This window comes from Rhinoraja longicauda, chromosome 1 (genome assembly GCF_053455715.1).
Source record: "Rhinoraja longicauda isolate Sanriku21f chromosome 1, sRhiLon1.1, whole genome shotgun sequence".
In the NCBI taxonomy this organism is placed as follows: Eukaryota; Metazoa; Chordata; class Chondrichthyes; order Rajiformes; family Arhynchobatidae; genus Rhinoraja; species Rhinoraja longicauda.
In genome coordinates, this window is record NC_135953.1 from 143,601,780 (window position 1) to 143,622,148 (window position 20,369).

A 20,369-nucleotide genomic window follows, 5' to 3' on the forward strand; every position below is an offset into this window, starting at 1 on the left:
GGAGGCCAGTGTCTAGTGGAGTACCCCAAGGATCGGTCCTGCGCTCGGTCCGCATTAACGCAACTGATCTCCCGGTGGCCCAGCACTTTAACTCCCCCTCCCATTCCCAGTCTGACCTCTCTGTCATGGGCCTCCTCCAGTGCCATAGTGAGGCCCGCCGGAAATTGGAGGAGCAGCACCTCATATTTCGCCTGGGCAGTTTGCGGCCCGGTGGTATGAACGTCGACTTCTCCAACTTCAGATAGCTCCTCTGTCCCTCCCCTCCCCTCCACCTTCCCAGATCTCCCTCTATCTTCCTGTCTCCACCTATATCCTTCCTTTGTCCCACCCCCGACATCAGTCTGAAGAAGGGTCTCGACCCGAAACGTCACCCATTCCTTCTCTCCCGAGATGCTGCCTGACCTGCTGAGTTACTCCAGCATTTTGTGAAAAAAGCGAAACCAAGCGCAGGCTCGGCGATCGCTTCGCTGAACACCTGCGCTCGGTCCGCATTAACGCAACTGATCTCCCGGTGGCCCAGCACTTTAACTCCCCCTCCCATTCCCAGTCTGACCTCTCTGTCATGGGCCTCCTCCAGTGCCATAGTGAGGCCCGCCGGAAATTGGAGGAGCAGCACCTCATATTTCGCCTGGGCAGTTTGCGGCCCGGTGGTATGAACGTCGACTTCTCCAACTTCAGATAGCTCCTCTGTCCCTCCCTTCCCCTCCACCTTCCCAGATCTCCCTCTATCTTCCTGTCTCCACCTATATCCTTCCTTTGTCCCACCCCCGACATCAGTCTGAAGAAGGGTCTCGACCCGAAACGTCACCCATTCCTTCTCTCCCGAGATGCTGCCTGACCTGCTGAGTTACTCCAGCATTTTGTGAATAAATCGATTTGTACCAGCATCTGCAGTTATTTTCTTATACTACTGGTTGCTCCACTGCGATTTCTCTTCGAGGTATGTCCACTTTGAAGAAGTTCTCCTCCTCTCTTCGACGAGAGTTTAGCAACATGCTCTCTCGCTGCTCCCCCTCTGTGATTTCTCCTGCCCTCCTACTCTACGACCACATCTTGACCCAGACTCGCTACCACAGCCACATCTGCTTCCTTGGGACTTGCCTGCGCCTCCATCTTCTGCCTCGTGGTTTCCAGCTCCGTTTCCAGACCTCCCAATTCGGACCCAACCCGGACTACCGTCTCCAACAGACCATCTGCCACTTCTCTGAACAGTTTTCGTTCCGTGCCCTGCGTTGTACCCTGTCTGGGATGCGCCGGCACCAGCAGGCCCTCTCTCTGACTCTCCCACAGCTCTGGGCCTCATTCACCCATACCTGCAACGGGCCCCAACTATACTTCATCCTACGCCGGATCCACGCCCTCAACACTCGATTCTTCACCTACCTGGACTCCACGAAGGCTCGCAAACTATCCCGCCTCCAGACGGATGCCTCCACCGACACTCCTCGGCAGCGACTCGACCGCCCGCAGGCCCGCTACTCCACCGCTGCTCCGCACTGCCGGCCAGCACACCACGAGGCAGAGGCCCGCGGCGCCATTACTGCCACCAGGTGCAGTACCACTCCTCACCGCCTCCCCGGGGCCGCCGTCTGCCGAGGCCTACCTGAGGCCATCACCACCCACCGCCTCCCCGGGGACGCCGACCTCCACCGCCTCCCCGGGGCCGCTGCCGCCGACGCCGACTTCAACCGCCTCCCCGGGGCCGCTGCTGCCGACGCCGACCACCGCCTCCCCTGGGCCGCCGACGCCGACCTCCACCGCCTCCCCGGGGCCGCTGCCGCCGACGCCGACCACCGCCTCCCCGGGGCCGCTGACTGCCGAGGCTCACCTGAGGCTGCCGCCACCGCCTCCCCGGGGCCATTGCCGTCGACGAGCGAGGCCTCTGCACCGCCGCTGCCGCCCACATCCTTCCCGACCCCTTCACCGCTGCCGCCCACGTCCTTCCCGACACCTTCACCGCTGCCGCCGACCTTCCCGACCCCTTCACCGCCGCCCACGCCCTCCCCGGCCATCCGCTGACCGAGCCGACCGTCACTCACCCGGACTCCAGGTCCCCGCGGGCCTCCCCCAGCGACCGTGCGGACCCGCGCCGCTCCACCGCCCAGCAGCAGGTCACAGCCGTCGCTGTACCCGGCCCCCGGGACCAACAACAGGCTGCAGCTCCACCCGGCCCACACACACCGCGCTGGGCCCACAGCCCCCACCAGGCAGAGCCCCTCAGCACTGCTGGGTCCTACTACCCACCCTCTACTACAGGTAACTGCAGCAGGGGTTCCACTGGGTCTCCCCCTTCCCCCTCCAGCCAGGCGACCCCCAGTACTCCCCACATCGGTTCTCATGCCCCCCTCTGCCCAGCTAACCCACCACCCCCCCACCATACATCCCCTCCACCTGCCCCCCTGCCTCCATCCGACCCCAACCCCCACCATTGCCGGGTGTTCACCATCCCCCCTGACCTCCCCCTTTCAGACACCGAACGGTCGGTCCTCAGCAGAGGCCTTACCTTTGTTCCCCTCCGCCCCCACATCAACGAGTTCCGCGTCCGCCATGACGTGGAGCTCTTCTTCCGCCGCCTCCGCCTCCGAGCCTTTTTCCATGGCAAGGAGTCCCGACCCACCACTGATGACCCCTTCTCCCGTCTCCAACGGACCCCCTCCACTTTTACCCCCCAGTATGGCCTACTACCCCCACTAGAACTTTTTATTTCAAACTGCCGGCGTGACATCGGCCGCCTCAAATTTTCCACTCCCCTGACTAACTCCAACCTCTCCCCTCCTGAACGTGCAGCCCTCAACTCACTCCGCAACAACTCGGACTTAATAATTAAACCCGCTGACAAGGGAGGGGCTGTGGTAGTCTGGCGTGCTGACCTCTACCGCACCGAGGCCAGACGACAACTATCAGACACCTCTTCCTACCTATCCCTGGACCATGACCCCACCGATAAACACCAGACCTTCATCACCGGCACCATCACCGACCTCACCAACTCCGGCGAACTACCCCTCAGTGCCTCCAATCTCATAGTTCCCCAGCCCCGCACGGCCCGATTCTACCTCCTACCCAAAATCCACAAACACAATTGTCCCGGCAGACCCATTGTCTCTGCCTGCTCATGCCCCACCGAACTTATCTCTACCTACCTCGACTCCATCCTATCCCCCCTGGTCAAATCCCTCCCCACCTACGTCCAAGACACCTCACACGCTCTCCATCTCCTGGATAACTTCCGGTTCCCAGGCCCCCACTCCCTCATTTTCACCATGGATGTCCAGTCACTCTACACTTCCATCCCCCACAAGGATGGTCTCGAAGCCCTCCGTTTCTTCCTCGACCGTAGAACCAGCCAATCCCCATCGACCAACACTCTCCTCCGCCTAGCAGAGCTGGTTCTTACCCTCAACAACTTCTCCTTTGACTCCTCCCACTTCCTCCAAACCAGAGGCGTGGCTATGGGCACTCGCATGGGCCCTAGCTACGCCTGCCTCTTTGTTGGGTACGTCGAACAATCCCTGTTCCAGACGTACACTGGCCCCATCCCCGAACTCTACCTCCGCTACATCGACGACTGCATTGGTGCTACCTCTTACACCCATGCAGAACTCACTGACTTTATACACTTCACCTCCAATTTCCATCCTGCCCTTAAATATACCTGGACTATCTCTGACATCTCCCTCCCGTTTCTGGACCTCACCATCTCCATCACAGGAGAAAAACTAGTGACGGACATTTATTACAAGCCCACCGACTCGCACAGCTATCTGGACTACACTTCTTCCCACCCGGTCCCCTGCAAAAAGTCTATCCCCTACTCCCAATTCCTCCGTCTACGCCGCATCTGCGCCCGGGATGAGGTGTTTCACACTAGGGCTTCCGAGATGTCCCCGTTTTTCAGAAAACGGGGCTTCCCCTCCTCCATTATAGATGAGGCTCTCACTAGGGTCTCTTCTACATCCCGCAGCTCCGCTCTTGCTCCCCATCCCCACACTCGCAACAAGGACAGGATCCCCCTCGTTCTCACCTTCCACCCCACCAGCCAGCGGATCCAACATATTATCCACCAACATTTCCGTCACCTACAACAGGACCCCACCACTGGCCATATCTTCCCATCCCCTCCCCTCTCTGCGTTCCGCAGAGACCGTTCCCTCCGCAACTCCCTGGTCCACTCGTCCCTTCCTACCCAAACCACCCTAACCCCGGGCACTTTCCCTTGCAACCGCACGAGATGCAACACCTGTCCCTTTACCTCCCCCCTCAACTCCATCAAAGGACCCAAACATTCTTTCCAGGTGAGACAGAGGTTCACCTGCACCTCCTCCAACCTCATCTATTGCATCCGCTGCTCTAGATGTCAACTTATCTATATCGGCGAAACCAAGTGCAGGCTCGGCGATCGCTTCGCTGAACACCTGCGCTCGGTCCGCATTAACGCAACTGATCTCCCGGTGGCCCAGCACTTTAACTCCCCCTCCCATTCCCAGTCTGACCTCTCTGTCATTGGCCTCCTCCAGTGCCATAGTGAGGCCCGCCGGAAATTGGAGGAGCAGCACCTCATATTTCGCCTGGGCAGTTTGCGGCCCGGTGGTATGAACGTCGACTTCTCCAACTTCAGATAGCTCCTCTGTCCCTCCCTTCCCCTCCACCTTCCCAGATCTCCCTCTATCTTCCTGTCTCCACCTATATCCTTCCGTTGTCCCACCCCCGACATCAGTCTGAAGAAGGGTCTCGACCCGAAACGTCACCCATTCCTTCTCTCCCGAGATGCTGCCTGACCTGCTGAGTTACTCCAGCATTTTGTGAATACCCCAAGGATCTGTGTTGGGTCCACTGTTGTTTGTCATTTACATTAATGATCTGGATGATGGTGTGGCAAATTGGATTAGTAAATATGCAGATGATACTAAGATAGGTGGTGTAGTTGATAGTGAGGTAGATTTGCAAAGTCTACAGAAGTCTTACCGGAAGTGACGTGAGAGGACGCTGGCGTTGTTTGTTCGCCGCTTCTCACCACTTCTATTTTTGTATTAATTTTGCCGTTTTTGAAAAGATTTTCTCAGCTTGCAAAAATCCCTCTGCTTAAACAAATCCTTCTGCTTGACCACCTGGCATCATCTGCCCAGCTCTTCCACCGCTGCCTCCGCACCCTTGGACCTCTCACTCCTGTCTGTGCTCCTGTCTCTGCTGGCTTGGACTGCTCCCCTGTGGGTTACCTGACAGCTAGCGCTGCAGTCATCAACTCGCAAATTGCTAACGGTAACAGCTGCCTGCTTGCCTGGCTACCTCCTCTGCCTGCACGTCCTCAGCTCCCTATTAACCCTTAGGCTGCTCAGCTTCCTCGATCCTCATAGGCCTTGCTCTGGATCAGCCTGTTGTGCCTGCTGTGACGTTTTGATCTCTCTGGGCTCTATGCTCCTTCGCTCCTGCCTGGCATGGCACTGAAGTACTTGGCTGCGAGGCTGCTCCAGCTCAACAACCACTCCACTCCGCCATGCATCTCTGCCATCATCAACCACGGACTTCTACGACGACCCAAATACATCCACAGAGGCTCCGGTCACAAGTTTGTCTACTCCCAGACCGGTCACTCCATCCCTGCACTCTGGTCAGCTGATCGGACTTCCACTCGCCCATTACATCATCACAACAACGCACACGAGCGTGCCCCCTGTCTACAAGCCCTGGCTAAATCACCCGTGTCCATCCACACCACACAAAGCAACATGAAGCTCACTCTGCTCAACATCCGGTCCCTCAACAATAAAAGCCTCATTCTGAATGACTTCATCCTGGAAAATAAACTGGACTTCCTCTGTCTGACAGAAACCTCCCACTCAACCTCACTACACCCAACGGATACTCCTACATCAATAAACCACGCTCGGAAGGCCGAGGTGGTGGGATTGCCGTAATTCACCGACAGGACTTCAAGATCAACCTCATCTCCATCTCATCTGCTCCATCATTTGAACACCTGGCTTTCAAACTCTCTGGCCACACAAAATTAATCATGGCAGTTGTCTACCGCCCTCCCAAACCACACCCATCATTCCTTTCTGACTTTCTGACCCAGTTCTGTTCTCTCTCCCCCTCAATCCTCCTCCTCGGTGATTTCAACATCCACATGGACTCCACTGACTCCACAATAACCGCTGACTTCACTGAAATACTAAACTGCTTTAACCTCACTCAACACGTCAATTTTCCCACCCATAACCGTGGGCACATTCTGGACCTTGTCTGCTCCACTGGACTAAATCTACATCACCTCTCTGGCTCCGACCCCACCCTCTCTGATCACTTAGCCATCACCATGTCTGTCAACATTCCCACCCCAGCTCCAAAGCAAAAACGCAAAATAAACTTCCGCAAGCTGAACTCTGTTTCACCTACCTCGCTCTCATCCTCCCTCTCTGAAATAATGTCCGCCTCTCCCTTCGTTGACCTCCACAGCCCCTCTGACCTCACTGACTACTACAACCGCACTCTCTCCTCCTGCCTCGACCAGCTTGCACCTATAAAAACCAAAACAGTTTCCTTCACCCACTCTGCTCCCTGGTTTACCCCTGAACTCCGCGTGATGAAAACTCATGCCCGCCAACTTGAAAGACTCCGCAACAAAACAGGTCTCACAATTCACTCCCAAGCCTACAAAGACCACATACAGCACTATAAAGATGCCCTCTCCCGTGCCCACTCCACCTACTACTCTCAAATAATTCACTCTGGCTCCGGAAACCCAAAAACACTCTTCTCTACAATAAACAAACTCCTCAGCCCCCTGGACACCATCTCCCAATCATTCACAGTTGACAAATGCACCACTTTCCTTTCATTCTTCCAAAGCATAATAGACAACATCTACAGCACCTTGACCACCAACGCACCTGCTCCCCCTCAAACCACCTGCCCCCCCTTATCCTGTCAGCCCCTGCCTCAGTTCTCCCCAATCTCCACCACCGACCTCTCTGACCTCTTCACAGGAATAAAAACTGCCACCTGCTCTCTGGACCCCATCCCCTCCAGCTTTGTCAAGGCCTGCCTTCCTGCTCTCTCTCCACTCTCACTGCAACAATAAACTCCTCCCTGTCCACTGGCATCATCCCGCCATCCCTCAAAATCGCTGCTGTCACCCCCATTCTGAAAAAAACCTGGTCTAAACCCTGACACCCCAAACAACTTCAGACCAATCTCCAACCTACCCTTTCTGTCCAAAGTTTTGGAACGTGCTGTAGCTTCCCAACTCAAATACCACCTCTCTACCAATAACCTGTATGAAACTTTCCAATCCGGATTCCGCTCAAACCACTGTACTGAAACTGCGCTCCTCAAAATCACAAACGACATTGTCCTCTCCTCCGACGCTGGCAACCTCAACATCCTCATCCTACTTGACCTCAGCGCCGCCTTTGACACCATAAATCGCTCCATTCTCCTCACCCGACTTGAAACCTCCCTTAACATCACCGGCACAGCCCTATCCTGGTTCAAATCTTACCTCTCTGACGGACACCAGTTCATCTCCATTAACAACTGTAAATCCCCCACCGCTCCCCTCCCCCAAGGTGTCCCCCAAGGCTCAGTCCTTGGCCCCCTCCTCTTCATCCTCTACCTGTTCCCCCTTGGTCAATTAATCCGCCGTCATGGTCTCAACTTCCACTGCTTCGCTGATGATATCCAGCTCCTCATCTCCACCAAGTCAATCTCCCCCACCACACACTCTACACTGACAAACTGCATCACTGAAATAAAATCTTGGCTTCAATCAAACTTCCTCAAACTCAATTGCAACAAATCTGAAATCATCATCATTGGTCCAAAAACGCTCACCAAATCCACCCAAAACTTCATCCTCAACATTGATGGTCTCCCAGTATCCACCTCACCTCACATCCGGAATCTTGGAATCATCCTTGATCAAACCCTCTCCTTCGACAAACACATCAAACACATCACAAAGACAGCCTTCTTCCACCTCAAAAACATTGCCCGTCTCCGTCCATCCCTCTCCTCCACAGCTGCAGAAACCCTCATCCACGCCTTCATCACCTCCCGTCTGGACTACTGCAACAGCCTCCTCTATGGCGCACCCTCAAAAATCATCAATAAACTTCAATACATTCAAAACTCCGCTGCCCGTCTACTCACACACACCTCGATCCGTGACCATATCACCCCCGTCCTTTATAAACTCCACTGGCTCCCCATCCCCCAGAGAATCCAGTACAAAATCCTCCTCATAACCTACAAAGCCCTCCATAACCAGGCCCCATCCTACCTGACCGACCTCCTCCACAGGCACACTCCCACCTGCACCCTCCGCTCTGCCGCTGCCAATCTCCTATCCCCCCCACATCCGGACTAAACTCAGATCCTGGGGGGACAGGGCTTTCTCCATCGCTGCTCCCACCCTATGGAACTCACTACCCCAAACCGTTAGAGACTCCTCCACACTCACCACATTCAAAACATCGCTGAAGTCTCACCTGTTCAGTACTGCCTTCAACCACTGAAGGTCACCTCACCTTCTGTCTCCTTTCTCTGTTCATTTATTTATTTACTTATTTATCTATTTATTCATTTCCCTATGTTCTCAAAATCTCTGTAAAGCGTCTTTGAGTATATGAAAAGCGCTATATAAATAAAATGCATTATTATTATTATTATTACAGAGAGACTTGGGTCTTTTGGAAGGGTGGGCTGAAAGATGGCAGATGGAGTTTAATGCTGATAAGTGTGAGGTGCTGCATTTTGGTAGGACAAATCAAAATAGGACGTACAGGGTAAATGGTAGGGAATTGAGGAATGCAGTGGAACAGAGGGATTTGGGAATAACTGTGCATTGTTCCCTGAAGGTGGAATCTCATGTGGATAGGGTGGTGAAGAAGGCGTTTGGTATGCTTGCCTTTATAAATCAGAGCATCGAGTATAGAAGTTGGGATGTAATGTTAAAATTGTACAGGGCATTGGTGAGGCCGAATCTGGAGTATGGTGTGCAGTTCTGGTTGCCAAATTATAGGAAGGATGTCGACAAAATGGAGAGGGTACAGAGGAGATTTACTAGAATGTTGCCTGGGTTTCAGCACTTAGGCTACAGAGAGAGGTTGAACAGGTTGGGTCTTTATTCTTTGGAGCGTAGAAGGTTGAGGGGGGACTTGATAGAGGTTTTTAAAATTTTGAGAGGGACGGACAGAGTTGACGTGGGTAGGCTTTTCCCTTTGAGAGTGGGGAAGATTCCAACAAGGGGACATAGCTTCAGAATTGAGGGACAAAGGTTTAGGGGTAACATGAGGGGGAACTTCTTTACTCAGAGGGTGGTGGCTGTATGGAATGGGCTTCCCGTGGAAGTGGTGGAGGCTGGCTCGATTTTATTATTTAAGAGTAAATTGGATAGGTATATGGATAGGAGGGGATTAGAGGGTTATGGTCTGAGTGCAGGTAGATGAGACTAGGTCAGGGAGAATGGTCGGCGTGGACTGGTAGGGCCGGACAGGCCTGTTTCCATGCTGTAGTTGTTATATGGTTATTGTTATATGGAGGAATAGATCGGGTAGATGCACAGTGTCTCCTGCCCAGAGTAGGTGAATCAAGGACCAGAGGACATTGATTTTAGGTGCAGGGGAAAAGATTTAATAGGAATCTGAGGGGTGACTTTTTCACACAGAGGGTGGTTGGTGTATGGAATAAGCGGCCAGAGAAGGTAGTTGAGGCTGGGGCTATCCCATCATTTAAGAACAGGTACATGGATAGGACAGGTTTGGAGGTATGTGGGCCAAACATGGGCAGGTGGCACTAGTGTAGCTGGGACATTGTTGGCCGGTGTGGGCGAGTTGGGCCGAAAGACCTGTTTCTACTCTGTATCACTCTATAACAAGCAGATAGAATGGTAGTTTGCTATATGGTATGTTTGCTATCATTGATCGAGGCATTGGGTATAAAGGTCAGGAAATTGTGGTACAACTCTGTTAAAATTTCAAAATGTTTCCACGCTGTATCACTAACTCTATGTGGGTAGACACAAAATGCTGGATTAACTCAGCGGCTCAGGCAGCATCTCTGGAGAACATGGACACAGAGTGCTGGAGTAACTCAGTGGATCAGGCAGCATCTCTGGAGGGAAGGAATGGGTGACGTTTCGGGTCGAGACCCTTCTTCAGACTTTGAGATGGAGAAAGACGAATACGCACATGTTATTCAAAAAATATTATCAGCATTGAGCCCATTCAAACTAAGTCTGTCTCTCGCCTGTGTTTGCTTTCTAGTGATGTGATTGCCTTTGAGAAGGCATATTGTGAATACAGACTGAATCGCATAGAATCTGCTCTGAAGACCATTGAAGCCGTTGACCAGAGGACTGACAAGTTAAAGGAGCTTTACGCACAAGTGGTATGTAAATATTTGCATCTTGCATCTTATATTAAAGTCATTGTTGTTCTGCATGCAGCATGTCTGATTAGGTAAGGGGGAAGTGCAACGAGACCTGGGTGTCCTTGTACACCAGTCACTGAAAGTAAGCGTGCAGTGAAGAAAGCTAATGGCATGTTGGCCTTCATAACGAGAGGATTTGAGGATAGTTCTATGTTTCTATGTGTGGTGATACAGCTGCCAAAAAAGGTAAATCAAAATGAGGCAAATAATGTTGGCAGATGGTTATGGTATAAGTAAACATAGAAACAGAAACAGAAAATAAGTGCAGGAGGAGGCCATTTGGCCCTTCGAGCCAGCACCGCCATTCATTGTGATCATGGCCGATCATCCACAATCAGTAACCCGTGCCTGCCTTCTCCCCATATCCCTTGATTCTTTTAATCCAGTGAATTGGCCTCCACTGCCTTCTGCAGCAGAGAATTCCACAAATTCACAATTGTCCGGGTGAAAAGGTTTCTTCTCATCTCAGTTTTTAATGGCCTCTCCTTTATTCTTAGACTGTGGCCCCTGGTTCTGGAGTATAAGGAGAGCGCTGTATGGAGTGTTGTCAGTAGACACAAGGAACTGCAGATGCCAGCTTATACCAAGGATAGCCACACAGTGTTGTCAGTAGACCAAAAGAACTTCAGATGCCGGCTTATACCGAGGATAGCCACACAGTGTTGTTAGCCCGTTCGTGGTTGCCTGAAAGTATGTGTCAGTGGTTCTTGAATTTAACTTCAGGGAGAAGTTTAAACATGTTAGGGCTACTGATCTCTTGAAACGCTTTTAGAATCATAGAATCGGATAGAACCTAGAACTAGAACAGTCCCATCAGCCAATAATGTCAGTATTGTGGGTTTTCTCCGGGATCTTCGGTTTCCTCCCACACTCCAAAGACGTATTGGCTAATTGGCTTGGTATAATTGTAAATTGTCCCTAATGTGTGTAGGGTAGTGTTAATGTGCGGGTTCGGACCACTAGAGTCACAGAAGACTAGTGGGCCGAAGGGCCTGTTTCCGCGCTGTAATCTAAACTAAATTCCAGAGATTCACCACCCTCAGAGAAGAAATTTCTATGTACTTTAGTTTAAAATGACCATTGTCTTGCAGTTATTTATTCACAAAATGCTGGAGTAACTCAGCAGGTCAGGCAGCATCTCAGGAGAGAAGGAATGGGTGACGTTTCGGGTCGAGACCCTTCTTCAGAGTTACTCCAGCATTTCGTGAATAAACACCTTCGATTTGTACCAGCATCTGCAGTTATTTTTTTATACTACCTGTTGCTCCACTGTGATTTCTCCTCAAGGTATGTCCACTTTGAAGAAGTTCTCCTCCTCTCTTCGACGACGTCACCCATTCCTTCTCTCCTGAGATGCTGCCTGACCTGCTGAGTTACTCCAGCATTTTGTGAATAAATACCTTCGATTTGTACCAGCGTCTGCAGTTATTTTCTTATACTACTTGTCTTGTAGTTATGTCCCCTTGTTTGGGTGTCTGCCATAGGTGAAAACATCCTTCCATCTACTCTGTCAACCCCCTGAGGATCTTGTCTGCTCACCGCTCATTCTGAAGCCCAAGGAGTGCAGGCCCAAACTGGTTGATCACTCTTGCCACGGTGACCCTCACATCCCTTGCTGGGCATTTCAAAAACAATGGGGCATAGATTGAACATGAGGTAGGCGTTTTAAAGGGAATCTGAGGGTTACATTGTTTTGCTTGGGAGTGGTTGATGTCTGGAATGTGCTGCCAAAGGAGGTGGTGGAATTAAATACACATTACTTTGAGGAGAGGTGATGGTGGCGCAGCGGTAGAGTTGCTGCCTTACAGCGAATGCAGCGCCGGAGACCCGGGTTCCATCCCGACTACGGGTGCTGTCTGTACGGAGTTCGTATGTTCGCCCCGTGACCTGCGTGGGTTTTCTCCGAGATCGTCGGTTTTCTCCCACACTCCAAAGACGTACAGGTTTTAAGTTAATTGGCTTGGTAAATGTTTGTTTTTTTAATTGTCTCTAGTGGGTGTAGGATTGTGTTAATGTGCAGGGATCGCAGGTCGGTGCGGACCCGTTGGGCTGAAGGGCCTGTTTCTGCGCTGTATCTCTTAACTAAACTATAAGAGAAACACTTAAATAGGCACGGTACAGAAGGAGATGATCTTCGTGCGGGCCAATGCATTTGTAGATGAAGTCCCTGACTTCCCACATCCTGCAGGAAACACACTACCAACCCTGGGTGAAAGGTTGGTGTGGAGGCTCTGTGCTGATTCTCTGATCTCTCCTTTGATAAGGACCGATTGCAGATGGAGAATAAAGGTCACTCTTGCCAAATATGTCTGCATCCCATGAAAAGGTTTTCAAAAATCATGCATTTGGCAAATGTTGAGATCCGACTTGGAATAAAAGCAATCTCCAGTTCACTTTCCCTCTCCTGTGAATTCAGTTGTACAGATTGGAGCGGTATGAAGACTGTTTAACGGTGTATCGTGACTTAATTCGAAATTCACAAGATGATTATGAGGAGGAAAGGAAAACCAATCTTTCAGCTGTGGTCGCAGCTTTGAGCACCTGTGAAAATTCCTACCCTGTAAGTATCAGAATCTACCTGTTGCAAAGTGTTCTGCATTTTGTTACCAAGAATTAGTGTGCAATTCAATTCTTTGCTGATAGCTTTTACAAAATATTGTGAATTTTACGAGGATGTTGCCAGGACTAGAGGGTGTGAGCTACAGGGAGAGGTTGAGTAGGCTGGGTCTCTATTCCATGGAGCGCAGGAGGATGAGGGGAGATCTTATAGAGGTGTACAAAATCATGAGAGGAATAGATCGGGTCGATGCACAGACTCTTTAGGGGATTCGAGCGCCAGAGGACATAGGTTCAAGGTGATGGGGAAAAGATTTAATAGGAACCTGAGGGGTAACTTTTTCACACAAAGGGTGGTGGGTGTATGGAACAAGCTGCCAGAGGAGGTTATTGAGGCTGGGACTATCCCATCATTTAAGAAACAGTTGGACAAGTGCACAGATAGGACAGGGGTTTGGAGGGTTATGGACTAGGGTAGCTGGGACATTGTTGGTCGGTGTGGGCAAGTTGGGCCGAAGGGCCAGTTTGCACACTGTATCACTCTATTACTCTAATTATTTGCTCTTGGCTAAACCCCCCATGTAGGTGCACAAATCTGAAGTGCAGGTAGAGAATTACATTAAAATATCAATCATTAATGATTCAGCTCAGAAGCATAAAATTCAGATAATTTGTTATCTGACTCTCTGGAAATCCTGAGAATAGGCATCTGGCATCCTGGCTCCTGCATATGGGTCCTGGTTATCAATTATAGTCATGCCATGCTGACCAATATGCCCCATCTGAGGTAGCCCCATGGACCTGTCCAATGACTTTTTAAATGGCGTTATAGTACCTGTTGCAACTTTGCAGTTGTTTCCGTATACCCACTGTGTGAAAAGGTTGTCCCTCAGGTTCGCATCAAATCTTTTCTCTCACTTTAAACCTATGCCCTGTAATTCTCTCGCCTTACCCTGGGTAAAAGATTGCATTCGCTATTCTCTTCATGATTTTATACACTTCTGTAAGATCACCCTGGGCCTGCTGCACTCCAAAGAATAAAGTCCTAGCCTGCCCAACAACTCGCTATAGATCAGATCCTCAAGTCCTGGCAGCAACCTTGCAAATTTTCTCTGTGCTCTTGCCAGCTTAGAAACATAGAATATAGTTGCAGGAGGAGGCCATTCGGCCCTTCGAGCCAACACGGCCATTCATTGTGATCATGGCTGATCATCCACAATCTGTAACCTGTGCCTACCTTCTCCCCATATTCCTTGATTCCACTAGCCCCTAGAGCTCTATCTAACTCTCTTTTAAATTCATCTAGTGAATTGGCCTCCACTGCCTTCTGTGGCAGAGAATTCCACAAATTCACAACTCTCTGGATGAAAAAGTTTTTTCTCACCTCAGTTTTAAATGGTCTCTCCCTTATTCTTGGACTGTGTCCCCTGGTCCTGGACTCTCCCAACATTGGGAACATTTTTCCTGCATCTAGCTTGTCTAGTCCTTTTATAATTTTATATGTCTCTATAAGATCCCCTCTCATCCTTCTAAACCCCAGTGAATAAAAGCCCGGTCTTTCCAATCTTTCCTCACGTGACAGTCCCGCCATCCCGGGGATTAACCTGGTGAACCAACGCTGCACTGCCTCAATAGCAAGGACGTCCTTCCTCAAATTAGCTGAGTAGCATCTTTCCCATAGCAGGGTGAACAAAACACCACACGATACTCCAAGTGCGGTATTAAATTCAATCAGCCCTTCCTTGAAATGATGTGGAAGGAAGGCCTGGCATCTCCTGCGGTTGGGGGAAAGTGCCCAGGTGCAGGCAGGGGTTGGTGTGGTTTGCAGAGGAGGCCGTCACACCGAGAGCCACCCCTTTTAAACACTGAGCAAGGAGTGGGGCTCAGTGTGTGGCAGTGGAATCTCATTGAGGGTGGCAGAATTTGCAAGGACCGATCCGTTGATTCCAAAGCCTGCAGGGGTGGAAGATGAAGACCAAGAGAGATGAACCCGTGATTTGTCAGGGAGGTAGCGAGCAGAGGCCTGGGAAATATGAGATGTGGTTAAGTCATCTGTTGACTATGGTGGGGGGCAAGACATCTCAGAGGCACCTGCGTGGAATGTCTTGCCATCAGACACTGTGGCAAAGCTGGGAGAATGGCATGGAGTTCTTGCAGGTTGCACGGTGGGAGAAAGAGTAGTTCAAGTGATAGGAGCAGAATTAGGCCATTCAGCCCCTGAAGTCTACTCTGCCATTCAAACATGGCTGATCTAACTCCCTCTCAACCCCATTCTCCTGCCATCTCCCCATAACCCCTGACACCCGTACTCATCAAGAATCTATCTCTGCATTAAAAATATCTATTAACTTAGCATCCACGGCCTTCTGTGACAATGAATTCCACAGATTCACCACCCTCTGACTAAAGAAATCGTTCCTGATCTTCCTAAAAGAACATTGTTTAATTCTGAGCCAATGATCTCTGCTTCTAGGGGAACTAGCAGGAACATCTCTCTACATCCAGGCCATCTGACTATCCAGTTAAGAATGCTGTGGGTGTCGGCTGCCAGTGGATGTATGGTGCTATGCGATTGTTTGATATCCCATCCAATGCCTTAATATTCATTCCCATTCCCATTGGCACATTATGGCTGCAGAATTCCATTTGCAATATGGACTGCATCCTAAAATAGCGCTTCCCTCTCTGTGGACCAGGGAGCAGGTGCATCAGAACACTGATACCTGCAGGCTCCCCTACACACACACATCCTTCTTCCCTGAAAATACAGCACTTGCCTCTTATTGTCAATAGACAATAGACAATAGGTGCAGGAGTAGGCCATTCAGCCCTTCGAGCCAGCACCGCCATTCAATGCGATCATGGCTGATCACTCTCAATCAGTACCCCGTTCCTGCCTTCTCCCCATACCCCCTCACTCCGCTATCCTTAAGAGCTCTATCCAGCTCTCTCTTGAAAGCATCCAACGAACTGGCCTCCACTGCCTTCTGAGACAGAATTCCACACCTTCACCACTCTCTGACTGAAAAAGTTCTTCCTCATCTCCGTTCTAAATGGCCTACCCCTTATTCTTAAACTGTGGCCCCTTGTTCTGGACTCCCCCAACATTGGGAACATGTTTCCTGCCTCTAATGTGTCCAATCCCCTAATTATCTTATATGTTTCAATAAGATCCCCTCTCATCCTTCTAAATTCCAGTGTATACAAGCCTAATTGCTCCAGCCTTTCAACATACGACAGTCCCGCCATTCCGGGAATTAACCTAGTGAACCTACGCTGCACGCCCTCAATAGCAAGAATATCCTTCCTCAAATTTGGAGACCAAAACTGCACACAGTACTCCAGGTGCGGTCTCACCAGGGCCCGGTACAACTGTAGAAGGACCTCTTTGCTCCTGTACTCAACTCCTCTTGTTATGAAGGCCAACATTCCATTGGCTTTCTTCACTGCCTGCTGTACCTGCATGCTTCCTTTCAGTGACTGATGCACTAGGACACCCAGATCTCGTTGAACATCCCCTCTTCCTAACTTGACACCATTCAGATAATAATCTGCCTTTCTATTCTTACTTCCAAAGTGAATAACCTCACACTTATCTACATTAAACTGCATCTGCCATGTATCCGCCCACTCACACAACCTGTCCAAGTCACCCTGCAGCCTTATTGCATCTTCCTCACAATTCACACTACCCCCCAGCTTAGTATCATCTGCAAATTTGCTAATGGTACTTTTAATTCCTTCATCTAAGTCATTAATGTATATCGTAAATAGCTGGGGTCCCAGCACCGAACCTTGCGGTACCCCACTGGTCACTACCTGCCATTCCGAAAGGGACCCATTTATCCCCACTCTTTGCTTTCTGTCTGTCAACCAATTTTCTATCCATGTCTGTACCCTACCCCCAATACCATGTGCTCTAATTTTGCCCACTAATCTCCTATGTGGGACCTTGTCGAAGGCTTTCTGAAAGTCGAGGTACACCACATCTACTGAGTTACATCCTCAAAAAATTCCAGTAGATTTGTCAAGCATGATTTCCCCTTCGTAAATCCATGCTGACTCGGAACGATCCTGTTACTGCTATCCAAATGCTCAGCAATTTCGTCTTTTATAATTGACTCCAGCATCTTCCCCACCACTGATGTCAGACTAACTGGTCTATAATTACCCATTTTCTCTCTCCCTCCTTTCTTAAAAAGTGGGATAACATTTGCTATCCTCCAATCCACAGGAACTGATCCTGAATCTATAGAACATTGAAAAATGATCTCCAATGCTTCCACTATTTCTCCTTAAGTACCCTGGGATGCAGACCATCAGGCCCTGGGGATTTATCAGCCTTCAGTCCCATCAGTCTACCAAAACCATTTCCTGCCTAATGTGGATTTCCTTCAGTTCCTCCATCACCCTAGGTTCACCGGCCCCTAGAACATTTGGGAGATTGTGTGTATCTTCCTCAGTGAAGACAGATCCAAAGTAATGGTTTAACTCGTCTGCCATTTCTTTGTTCCCCATAATAAATTCCCCTGCTTCTGTCTTCAAGGGACCCACATTTGCCTTGACTTTTTTTCCTCTTCACGTACCTAAAAAAACTTTTGCTATCCTCCTTTATATTATTGGCTAGTTTACCCTCGTACCTCATCTTTTCTCCCCGTATTGCCTTTTTAGTTAACTTTTGTTGCTCTTTAAAAGAGTCCCAATCCTCTGTCTTCCCACTCTTCTTTGCTATGTTATACTTCCTCTCCTTAATTTTTATGCTGTCCTTGACTTCTCTTGTCAGCCACAGGTGTCTCTTACTCCCCTTAGAGTCTTTCCGCCTCTTTGGGATAAATTGATCCTGCAACCTCTGCATTATTCCCAGGAATACCTGCCATTGCTGTTCTACCGTCTTCCCTGCTAGGGCCTCCTTCCAGTCAATTTTGGCCAGCTCCTGCCTCATGCCTCTATAATCCCCTTTGCTATACAGGTCAAACTTTGATTCGCAGTTCTCAGTTTAATTAAATCTTTCCGAGATCCTTTGGTCTCTTTGTGATATTCCATAGCCCTCCATGATAATTGACCTTTCAATAACCCACCTTTGGGTGCTCGACTATTGATGATTTTGCCTTCAATGATTAAAGTTCTAACTTCTGAAATTCCCTTCCTGAAGCTTTCAACCTTGCTTTCCAATTCATTCTTAAAACTTACCACATAAACCAAATTTTAGTCATTTGTCTTAATGATTTCTAACATGGTGCTCTTGGTACCTGACTCAACTACTGCCTCTGGTTCCCTATACTCACCACCCTGTGTGGAAAAATTGCCCCTCGGGTTCCTATTAAACCATTTCCCTCTCACCTTAAACCAATGTCCTCTAGTACTTGATTCCCTTACCCTGAGAAAAAGACACTGCATTTACCCTATGTAGTCCCCCTCATCGAAAGGTCATAAGGAACAGGAATAAATTAGGCCATTCGGTCCATCAAGTCTACTCCGCCATTCAATCATAGCTGATCTATCTCTCCCTCCTAACCCCATTCTCCTGCCTTTTCCCTATAACCTTTGACACCTGTACTAATCATTGTTTTTTACACCTCTATGAGATCACCCTTCTGTGGTCCAAAAAATAAAGTCCGAGCGTGTCTTGTAGCTCATGCCTTCGAGCCCTGGCAATATCCTTGTAAATCTTCTCTGCATCCTTTCCAGCTGAACGACATTTCTCCTTTAGCAGAGTGACCCAAAACTGAGCACAATACTCCAAGTGCGGCCTCACCAATGTCTTATACAATGTAATATTGGTCCCAATTTCTAAAACTCTATCTAGCTGGTACTATTACTGATACTGATTAGGTAGCAATACTGTCAAATACTTTGGAGCTTTTGCAAGTTATTTGTCCAAAAATAACATGCAATTGCAATTTAATTTTGTTTCTCAGGAAGACTTGGGCTTGCCTGAAACTTCATATGAACTGTGTTACAATGCTGCTTGCACTTTGATTGGTGAGGGCAAGCTGCCTGAAGCAATGAATAAACTTCAGAAAGCTGAAGGTAAGTATCATTTGCATGAAATTAATGAAAACCTATAATATTAATAATATTACTTATGCTGACAAAAGCTCTTCAAAGCACAATTCATCAGAAATAAAGACAAAGTAATGGAAATACGAATGGAAAGAAGGTCAGGCAGCACACTGGAGAGAGGAAAACACTTTTTCAGGTCAATGACCATTCATGGTAATTGGAAAAATCTGGAGAAAAATCATATTCTTCCAGTTATGATGATGGGGCTTTGACCTGAGACATTAAACTCACTGGGGAAAACATAAAGTGCTGGAGGAACACAGGAGGCCAGGCAGCATCTGTGGAGGGAATGGATAGGTGATGTCTCAGATTGGGCCTCTTCAGTTTAATCGGTCTGAAGAAGAGACGCGACCCAAAACGTGGTCTGTCGATTCCCTCCACAGATCCTGCCTGACCCACTGACCTTCCACCAGCACTTTGTGTTTTACTCCAGATTCCAGCATCACAGATGCTCCTTGACAGCCTGAGTATTTCCAGTGGGGTTTTCATTTCAGATTTCCATCATTGTGGCTTTTTATTTCTAGTCATCCCCGTGAAGCGGCAGTTAATGCTGCGAGCTTTATAATTCTAATTATGCTTTCTCTTTTGATTTAGAACTCTGTCGGCAATCATTTTCAGAAGATACTGTAAGTATTTCAGGCCGTGGTGGTCTTTTGACTGTAGTGCTGACCCGACTAGTGCTTGACTGTAGTAATTCCCGATGATCCCCCCCCCCCACCTCTGCCAACTTTCACCAACCCAGTTTGGATAACATTTGCCCTTCAGACCAGCTCATCAATACTGACCATGTTACTTAATTAAGCGCATATCACTTGCCTGCAGTTAGTCCACAGTTGTCAATACACAATAGACGCACGAGGAGGCCATTCGGCCCTTCGAGCCAGCACCGCCATTCACTATGATCATGGCTGATCATCCACAATCAGTACCCCGTTCCTGCCTTCTCCCCATATCCCTTGACTCCGCCATCTTTAAGAGATCTGTCTAACTCTCTCTTGAAAGCATCCAGAGAATTGGCCTCCACTGCCTTCTGAGGCAGAGAATTCCACAGATTCACAACTCTTTGAGTGAAAACGTTTTTCCTCATCTCCATTCTAAATGGCCTACCCCTTATTCTTAAACTGTGGCCCCTGGTTCTGGACTCCCCCAACATCGGGAACATTTTTCCTGCCTCAAGCATGTCCAATCCCTTAATAATCTTATGTTTTTAAGAAGGGAGGGAGAGAGAAAACGGGAAATTATAGACCAGTTAGTCTGACATCAGTGGTGGGGAAGATGCTGGAATCAATTATAAAAGACGAAATGGCGGACCATTTGGA

General features: G+C 49.3%; 1 protein-coding gene across 1 annotated transcript in view; it reads left to right on the top strand.

The window, feature by feature from the left end:
• srp72 (signal recognition particle 72) overlaps positions 1-20,369 on the top strand; it is a 71,996-nt gene that overhangs the window by 5,753 nt on the left and 45,874 nt on the right. Inside the window, exons 3-6 of the mRNA XM_078407928.1 lie at positions 10,266-10,389; positions 12,848-12,991; positions 18,906-19,017; positions 19,645-19,676. Coding sequence (XP_078264054.1) covers positions 10,266-10,389; positions 12,848-12,991; positions 18,906-19,017; positions 19,645-19,676 — 412 coding nt within the window. The remainder of the gene's footprint in view (positions 1-10,265; positions 10,390-12,847; positions 12,992-18,905; positions 19,018-19,644; positions 19,677-20,369) is intronic.